This window comes from Azolla caroliniana, unplaced genomic scaffold (genome assembly GCF_043228905.1).
Source record: "Azolla caroliniana isolate FFs.n. ecotype wild unplaced genomic scaffold, voAzoCaro1.0.p SCAF_7, whole genome shotgun sequence".
Classification (NCBI taxonomy): Eukaryota; Viridiplantae; Streptophyta; class Polypodiopsida; order Salviniales; family Salviniaceae; genus Azolla; species Azolla caroliniana.
Window position 1 is genome coordinate 1,006,166 of NW_028230442.1, and position 10,380 is coordinate 1,016,545.

The window sequence follows — 10,380 nt, forward strand, 5'->3', positions numbered from 1 at the left end:
AACCTAATATATAGTTCTTGCAGTAAGGACACTAACTACCAAAAGCACACAATTTCGTTTACCCATTTGCAACACAATCAGGTGAAATGGGGACGAATGCACCATCGCAATTTGTTGCCACTCCTGCGTAGTGTGCTGCAATTGTAAGGAGGTCTTCCACATGCAATGGTGCAAGTCGGCCGGTTGGGGTAAAGATTGCCATAGAAGAGGACATGTAACCATCGCCAGCAGCTTTCTGATTTATGTCCACTTCACCCACGAGAAGCAATGCCGCATAGGCGTCCTCCTCCAACTCGCCCTTCCATTCTATCGGGATGACTGTGAGTAGTGCTGTACGGTTCGAGCACTTACCGTTGGTCAAGCAACCTGCAAGGCTTGTGTTAAGCTCTAGGGTATTGTCGGCAACGTTCAGCAATCCTTCGGCCGATATCACTTTAATGGGTCCTCGGTGAGCATTGTGTTCCAAGTAGTTGTCGAAACCTGCTTTAACACTCTCCGAAAGTTGCCCATACCCTCTGCTGAATAAGTCTTGCACCCTCCTTACCTGTGACACACAGAAAGAATAAGCATGACCTATTATTAGAGTTGCTCTTGAAACAAACTACAAATAAATAAATGAGTCCCTAATGACCCTATGGTTATAAACCATGAATTATCCATAATACATACGTACCCTCTTTAGTAAACGTTGGGCCTCCGACTGGAGCTTTCCGGCAGCTTCTTGAAGTCGAAGTATGGTCGACTCTTTGGGTAATGGCATAAGGCTAAGCACTTCCTCAACTTCATAGGCAGCTTTCACCACATCCATAATCGTCTCATTCCCAAAGATGTCCGCATACTCGAATCCTCGGTGCGCCGCGTTCCTAAATGGATCTAGGAACGAGGCGGAGAAGCGTGATTCGAACTCGCTCGGCTTCAATTTGCTGTCCACAGCCCCTAAAGCCGCCGACATATCGTGTACCACATTCGCGATGAAGTTGACTCGTGCATTAAACTTGGATGGCTTACATGCCGTCTTCAGCAACTTCACCGCTTCTTCTGCCGCTGCCCTCACAAGTGTCGTCTCATTGCTATCACGGCAAACTCCATCTATGATAGACATTGCTTGGGCGACTCGATGCCTGCTGTTGCACATGGTTGCGACATTCGTGCAAATGGCGGTGGTGGACTGGGACAACTGTGCAAGGCTCGACATCAAGGATTTGTCGACACCTTGTGCATCCACCCACGTTGTGCCGCTCAGCTGCAGTTGTGCACCATGAGCACCATCATCGGCACTAGCTATGGGCTTGAAAGTTGCGGTGACACAACTGAGCCCCCCTTCATTGCTACTGAGCTTGAAACTTGTCGTGGCGCCAACTTGCACGTAGGGATGTGCCACCAGTTTGGAGATATTGATGGCTGTGTGAGTGGATCTCCTGTGATAGATGGGCAGCTTGTGAGCCGATCGGGAGCAAAAATCCCGTTGGGCTGACACTAGGGTAAGAATGATAATATATATTATAAGCTGGATGCCTAGTGCACAATGATGAGCAATTCGGTCCATAATGCTAGTGACTAAACTAATTAGGAAGGAAGATATATCTATATAAATGGATAAGGTAGATACTATAGCTTTATGTTAACCTAAAAACTAGCGATTGCTCTATGGCCTATATAGAACTTGAACCTATACTGTTATATATTCTCTTCTTAATAAAGCTTATGGCTCTATATATAGCCTATGGGGCTCCTATGTTGACATACTGATTACATGCTACGAACATTTGGAAATAATATTATATTCACATTATTTCCTACACACGGTTGATATGTGTTCAAAACAACACACATGTGCTCGTTTTTCACACGTGTAATATGTTATTGTCTGTCCATGCCATTAATCCTGTCCTTTATTCTAACACATGCTAGACTTGTGAATATGCTGATTTGTGGGTAGATACTTCTCAAATATAATATGAGAATTACATTGAAAAATCATATAGAAATTTGGGCATGGAAATGTTGCTTGAAGTCTTGAAACAAGCACTACCTTTTCGTGCACAAGAATTGCTTATCTAGCGATTTTGAATTAAACTTCCCCAAATATAGTGCTCTCATTAGGTCCTCAAATAGAAGAAATATCGATGTATTGATAAGGTCAATGGGTTCATTTGGTATTAAGTTTAAAAAACATTGAACAGAGTGTAGTTTTTGAATTGATTAAGGGCTAGTGCAATTCCAGTGCATATATTTCTAATGCATGCATCGAATTATTATGAACGAATCTATATCGGTAATCTTACCAATCAATGAGAACCATCAAAAGCAACCTACGATTGGAATTGCCGTCATCGGCTTGTAATGAAGAGCAATGAAGGGAACCTTAGTCGATTCGTAAGAAAATTCATTGGGATCATGGGGGTTCTGAAACCCAATGTTATGACAACTAGTAATAACATGATGCCTACTATGTTCTAGTGACATGTGCAAAAGAAACACATCCAAGGAACAATGCTCAAGGTTCTTAAGGCATATCCTAAAGGGTAGTAGACCTCCACACTTGACCATCCAAGTCAAGTAGCTCTAAATGTAGGAACACGGGAATACCGACCCATTTTATACACCACACATTACCACTACATTGTGGGCTTCATAATTCCCTATTCTCTTGTAACCGCGTATCTTAGACCAAAGAAGTCTAGAACTTCTAGGAATACTTATTTATGTATAATATGTATCTCTATTCATTTGTTTGTTTATTTATTACTTATTTGTTTCTTTCCGTACATTTGAAGAGTGGAGACCTAATATCTCTTGTTCGATCTATCTCATACTACATTGTTTTTATGGTTGTTTCGAACATGTTTATACATGTATTTGTTTCTCTTCATTTCTCTTCATCCCATTTTCCTCGATTGTGTGATGTGCTCAATTTATCCCGCTTTGCGACATTGGCCAAGGGTGTCTTACTTGACTTACCATAGGTGGAGATACTATTACCCCTAGCAACACCCATTTTGCAAAATATGGTTTACATAATATTCTAGACATAAGTGGAAAATGCCCATATTTTTCTACTTCCAAACATGTATTTTTTTGTCTATCAATCTTTATCCTTATTCCAATCCAACTAGTTACATAGAATTTGTTGGGTAGGTATATCGCAAGTTCTTGCTTTCACTATTGTACATAACCATGATATTTCACACACTTTAAGCTTGGCAGGTAGAGCATATATACACATTTCTCACGATTGTCACAAAATTGTTAGATTAACAACCTCCATCTACTCAAAGCATGTGTACTAGAAGTATGTATAGTATATTTACCTATATATATGTATATATTTCAATTTATTTTAATATCATGATCAAATGCATGTCCATGCTTCTAGCTCATGTTGTCCTTCACGTCACACAATTTGAGCACGACATAAAACTGAATATTTCTTAGAAATATTCATGCTAAACTATGTTCCTAGCCTTACCTTGTTATATTGTGTGACAAAGTTATGAGACAAAAAGGGACAATTCAGATATACCCTAATTATTTCTCTATATGGCTGTGTTGACCACTGGATAAATATAATAATAACAAGGATTTATTTGAAGTAAGTAAGGAATGGATGTACTTCTTACGATTATATTCTCTGCCTCTGCGTTTATATAGTAATTCCGGCCAAAAATAACGCATGGCACTTGGTCTAGCTTTTAGGGCCACCTCCATAACATATTTTGCCCAAGTTTATTATTTTGAGTTTGTAGATGGTATATGGTGGCTGTGTTTCCATTTTATTTGTGATGCTCTAGTTTTAGTAATTCTTATACTAAAAATCTCAGTGTGTATTCTTCATTAAAATGTCCATATATCTATCCTACACGCTTAAAATTATGTTTTTTAACATTTCGCAAATTCTTTCTTTGAAAAAAATTACACGAGTAGGTAGTACGAATTATGCATTATTAGAGTTAATTATTGTAATATGAAAACTAGATTATGGTTATCGCAAAATTGTGATTAGGCCTATAATTAGTATTTTGGAATAATGACTAAGCATGCTTAACGAGATGTTACTCAAATGTTTCAAATGAACTCCAATGTTTTAAAGTGAGAAAAATTGTATTCGAAACACTCTAGATCGATCAAGCCTGTGATCGTACTTGACAATACATTATGGCAATTTGTGAAGAATTAGGATGTACTACACATTTCGTAACATTGTTGTTGTATGTGTGTGAAGAATTAGGATGTACTACATATTTTGTAACATTGTTGTTGTATACGTGTGAAGAATTAGGATGTACTACACATTTCGCAACATGTTGTCTCGATTAGGTTGTATTTTCTTAGAATGTCTCATTCCACTCGGTTTACACAAAGTACTCATTTACTGTTGTTAGTTTCATAAATTTTAACATGCATCGCATAATACATAAAAAACAAGTTCACTGATACAAAAAAGAATTATACAGTCAAAATGCACCACTACTAAAGAAGTGGCAACCTGCTACAAGTGTTATAGCTCTCACAATCCTAAACCCTAATATATAGTTCTTGCACTAGGGGCACTACCTACCATAAAGCACACATAATTTCATGGCTTACCAGTTTGCAACACAATTGGGCGAAATGGGGATGAATGCGCCGTTACAGTTTGTTGTCACTCCGCCGTAGTGTGCTGCAACTGCAAGGAGGTATTCCACATGCAATGGTGCAAGTCAACCGGTCAGGGTAAAGATTGCCATGGAAGAGGACATGTAACCATCACCAGCATCTTTCTGATTTATGTCTGCTTCACCCATGAGAAGCAATGCCGCGTGGGTGTCCTTCTCCAACAACTGGCCCTTCCCTTCGATGGGGATGACCGTGAGTAGTGTCGTACGGTTCGGGCAATTACCGCTGGTCGAGCAACCTGCAAGGCTTGTGTTAAGCTCGAGGGTGTTGTCGCCAATGTTGAGCAATCCTTCGGCCGTTATCACTTTCGCGGGTCCTCGGTGAGCATCGTGTTCCAAGTAGTTGTCGAAACCCGCTTTAACACTCTCCGAAAGTTGCCCATATCCTCTGCTCAACAAGTCTTGCACTGTCCTTACCTGTAGCACAGAGAAAGAATAAGCATGACCTATTATTAGATAAGCTCTTCAAACAAACTACAAATTAATAAATGTGTGCCTGATGATTCTATTCATACATATAAACCATCATGAATTAATTCTCCATAATACATACATACCATCTTTAGTAGGTGTTGGGCCTCCGACTGGAGCTTTGCCGCAGCTTCTCGAAGTCCATGTGTGGTCGACGCTTTGGGTAATGGCACAAGGCTAAGCACTTGCTCAACTTCATAGGCCGCCTTCACCACGTCCACAATCGTGCCATTGCCAAAGATGTCGGCATACTCGAATCCTCGGTGCGCCGCGTTCCTAAATGGATCTAGGAACGTGCCGGAGAAGTCTGCTGCAAGCTCCTTCAGGTTCAATTTGCTGTCCACACCCCCTAAAGCCACCGACATATCACTCACCACATTCGCGATGAAGTGGACTCGTGCATTAAACTTGGATGGTTTATATGCCTTCTTCAGCAACTTCACCGCTTCTCCTGCCGCCGTCCTCACGAGTGTCGTCTCGTTGCTATCACGGCTAACTCCATTTATGATAGACATTGCTTGGGCGACTCGATGCCTGCTGTTGCACATGGTTGCGACATTTTTGCAAATGGAAATGGTGGACTGGGACAACTGTGCAAGGCTCGACATCAAGGGTTTGTCGACACCTTGTGCATTCACCCACGCTGTGCCGCTCAATTGCACTTGTGCACCATGAGCACCACCATCGGCTCTAGCTATGGGCTTGAAAGTTGTGGTAACACAACTGAGCCCAGCTTCATTGCTGCCGAGCTTGAAACTTGTTGTGGAGCTGACTTGCAAGTACGGATGCGCCACCAATTTCGACATGTTGATGGTTGTGTGCGTGGATATCCTCCCGTGATAGATTGGCTGCTTGTGAGCCGATCAGGTGTAAAATTCCCTCTGGGCCGACACTACCGTAAGAATGGTTATTAATATTATAAGTTGGATGCCTAGTGCACAATGGTATACATGATGAGCAATTCGGTCCATAATGCTAGTGACTAAACTAATTAGGAAGGAAGATATATCTATGTAGATGGATAAGGTAGATACTATAAGCTACTAATTACTCTAAGGCCTGTATAGGACCTATACTGTCATATATGTATTCTCTTCTTAATATATAAGGTATAACAATTGTGCTATTGCTTGTGTATATAAGACTTGTACCTTTATATTTGTATGTTAATGCTCTCAAACATATACACTTATGCCCAATTAATGCTTTAAGTAGCTTATATAGGCCTTAAGCTACCTTTATAATTGTATGTTCTTGTTAACATTTGTCACATTATTTCCTACACATGCTTAAGCAGCACACATTTGTTGGTTTATACACATGTAATATGTTATTGTTTGTCCATGTCTCTCCGGTTCATCTAACATGCTACCAATTATATTCAAAATATTGCCACGCTATCAATCCCGTCCTTTATTCTAGCACATGCTAGACTCATGAATGTGTTGCTTTGTGGGTAGGTACTTCTCAGATATAATATGAGAGTTACATTGAATTCATATAGAAATTTGGACATGGAAATGTTGCTTGAATATTTTGAAACAAACACTACTTTTCCTTGCACAAGAATTGCTTATCTAGCGATTTTGAATTAAACTTCCCCAAACATAGTGCCCGCATTGGGTCCTTTGATGGAAGAAATATCTATAAGGTCAATGGGTTCATTTGGCATTAAGTTTAAAAAACATTGAACACAATATATTGAAATGCTTAAGGCCTAGTGCAATTCTAGTGCACATATTTTTAATGTATGCATCGAATTATTATGAACGAATCTATATCGGTAATCTTACCAATCCATGAGAACCATCAAAAGCAACCTACTATTGGAATTGCCTTCATCGGCTTGTAATGAAGAGAGATGAAGGGAACCTTAGTCGACTCGTATGAAAATCCATTGGGATCATGGGGGTTCCAAAACCCAACGTTATGGCAAGTAGTAATAATATTATGCCTTACTATGTTCTAGTGACATGTGCAAAAGAAACACATTACAAGGAACAATACTCCAGGTTCTTAAGGCATGTCCTAGAGGGTAAACCTCCACACTTGACAATCCAAGTCAAGTAGCTCTAAATGTGGGAAGATGAGAATACCAACCCATTTTATACACCACACATTACCATTACATTCTGGGCTTCATAATTCCCTATTCTCTTATAATCGTGAACTTCTAGGAATACTTATTTATGTATTGTATGTATCTATTCATTTGTTTGTTTATTTATTACTTATTTGTTTCTTTCCTTACATTTTAAGAGTGGAGACCTAATATCTCTTGTTCGATCCATCTCATACTACATCGTTTTTATGGTTGTTTCGAACATGTTAATACATGTTTCTTTCTCTTCATTTTTGTTCATCCCATTTTCCTTGATTGTGTGATGTGCTCAATTTATCCCGCTTCGTGATATTGGCCAAGGGTGTCATATTACTTGACTTGCCATAAGTGGAGATACTATTACCCCTAGTAACACCCATTTTGCAAAACATGGTTTACATAATATTCCAGACATGAGTGGAAAATGCCCATATTTTTCTTCTTCCAAAAATCTATTTTTTTGTCTATCAATCTTTATCCTTATTCCAAGCCAACGAGGTACATAGAATTTGTTGGGTAGGTATATAGCAAGTTCTTGATTTCACTATTGTACATAATGATGATGTTTCACACACTTTAAGCTTGGCATGTGGAGCATATGATACAGATTTCTAATGATTGTCACAAAATTGTTAGATTAACAACCTCCATCTACTCAAAGCATGTGTACTAGAAGTATGTATAGTATATTTACCTATATATATGTATATATTGCAATTTATTTTAATATCATGATCAAATGCATGTGTATGTCCCATGTCCATGCTTCTCTCGCTCATGTTGTCCTCCATGTCACACAATTTGAGCACAACATAAAAGTGAATATTTCTTAGAAATATTCATGCTAAACTAGTGTGCATGACCTGAAATGAAATAATGGAAATACTTTAAGATGTTAAGGCGATGTGTGAGTATAAACCTTGAGAATACATCTGAGAGCTGAGCATCAATTGATGACTTCTTAATCATTAGCTTGGACCATGTTAATGCTCAATCCATCATCACATATTAATAATCTTGTCGTGTTTTACAATGAAATCATATTACTGTGTACTACTTAGTTTACTAACCATATGCCTTTATCCCTACCACTAGTATTTGTGAGGAATGGCCATGTGTCTTTACTTCTTGTTTTAACATCATTTGACGTGTGCCACAATTTTTAGAAATTCATAAGAAAAGAAATGGCATTCTTAGCTCTTCCAAATGAAGTTTATTTAACCACAAGATCGTAGACAACGTTGAGAAATAATCACTCCGTGAACTTGTCAAAAGAACGGTATTTGTTTGATATAAGATCCAATGCAGGTTACTTTGGCAAAGTTTAATATAGAAATTAGACAAACAAATCATGTACATATATTCATGGAAATAGGAAGGGCGGTGTTTTAGTGCATTGATGAACCAAATACTATCCACTTAATTCCTTATAAGTAAATAGCATTTTCTTAGTGATTTGTTGTCATGCTTTTTTCATGATTTGGAATATCTCCATCCACAATATTTTCACCAAGGGATTTTCTTGCCATCAACTTCTCTACATTGGGTTTGTTCATCATAGAGTCATATATGTCAAACATGTTAATAGCAACACAATAGAAGTAGTTCGTCTTTTATATTTTGTTGTGAGAATCATAGCCTTTATAGATGACGCGGCTCACTTACCACCAAAACATTGGTTAATAGAAAAAGGGTCCGAACTTCATACAAGCCAAAAATATATGTTCCAATACTTACCTTGTTACATTGTGTGACTAAATTATGAGACAAAAAGGGAATTTTTTCAAATACGCTATTTATTTACCAAGATGACTATGTTGACAACCATGTAGAAAAAGAGTAGAAGAATAAAAAGGCAGTGTAAGTATATTTGCATATATTCTTAGGATAATAAACATTGTGTGAATGTGCGAAAGCCTATAAAAGCATGTGCAACTTCCCACATATCTTGGAAGTATAGGTATAACACAATGTCACAACTCAAGATACTATAATGGAATGTTAGTTGATAGCATGTTATATAACTTAAGGCACAATCGAGGGGCATAAGCTATAAAGAAATTGGTAGCTAATAATATGTTAACGTATAAGGTAGATCTATATGTTCAATTAATAGGGCATTAGGTAGAGAGCAATTAGTAGCTTATATGTTCAAAGAACAACATAGACCAATAATATCTACCAATAATTATAACTACTAATTGCTCTATAGCTTATGCCCCTCACCATTAACAATGACTTAAATTATATAACATGCCATCAGCCAACATTCCACGATAGACAATATTGTGACATTGTGTTATACCTACACTTTCTCTATATGTGGTAGTCACCGCTACTTTGATTGGTTTTCATACATGTAATATGTCATTACCTATCCATGTTACATGCTACCACTTACAACTAGACTATTGTCACAACATTTATTCCATCTTTTGCTCTTCTGTCTATCATCATTTTCTCGTTATCTCTATCCATTAGTATCTCGTATATTCCCTTTCACATGCTAGACATGTGAATCTACCCATTTGTTGGTACTTTTAACATATATGAGAATTATATAAATCCATATAGAAAATTGTACTTGGAAATGTTGCTTGAAACCGTGAAACAAAGTTGGCAAGAAACCCTTGTTGTAATGTTATTTTCATATGGAAAATTAATCAAATATTAGTAATTTCTTAAACCCACTATAAACACTACCCTATCAAGTATGAGAATTCTTGTCTAATTTTAAAATTAAATTTATGCAATGTTGACAAGTCCAATTATTTATTTTGAACTTGTATAATTTATTTGGTTACACAAAAATCCAACATAGAAAAGCTTCCCTAGCTATAAAAATCCTCAATTGACCTTTGTTTGCACTTTGACAACAATAACACAATGGCAACAAGAATTGGGGCCATTCTTTGTTTGACTTATGAATCAAAGGTATCGGGTACCAATTGTTGTCTTATAGTATTAGAAACACATTAAAATAACGACAAGTGATTATTTTACCTATCACTCCATACAATACGATTGTTGCATGAGGAATCAAATTGCACCATGTGTGAAAACCATGCAACATTTTTACATTGAAACCCAATGTCACATTGTGACGCAATGCATGAAGCTTCTCTCCACAACATTTTCTTTAATTTCTTGAAT

General features: G+C 37.7%; 1 protein-coding gene across 1 annotated transcript; it reads right to left on the bottom strand.

The window, feature by feature from the left end:
* On the bottom strand, positions 1-1,674 carry LOC147861438 (uncharacterized). Its single transcript, XM_087322607.1, has 2 exons — positions 674-1,674; positions 1-544 (listed from the first exon to the last, which is right to left on the bottom strand). The coding sequence occupies exons 1-2, from the start codon at positions 1,544-1,546 to the stop codon at positions 59-61; spliced, it is 1,359 nt and encodes a 452-aa protein (XP_087178733.1). The 5' UTR covers positions 1,547-1,674; the 3' UTR covers positions 1-58.
* Between the last annotated feature and the right edge of the window lie 8,706 nt (positions 1,675-10,380).

Coding starts and splice junctions, on each gene's coding strand:
- LOC147861438 (XM_087322607.1), bottom strand. CDS start 1,546: ATGGACCGAATTGCTCATCATTGTGCACTAGGCATCCAGCTTATAATA. Junction 545..673: donor CCCAACGTTTACTAAAGAGG/GTACGTATGTAT, acceptor TGTGTGTCACAG/GTAAGGAGGGTGCAAGACTT.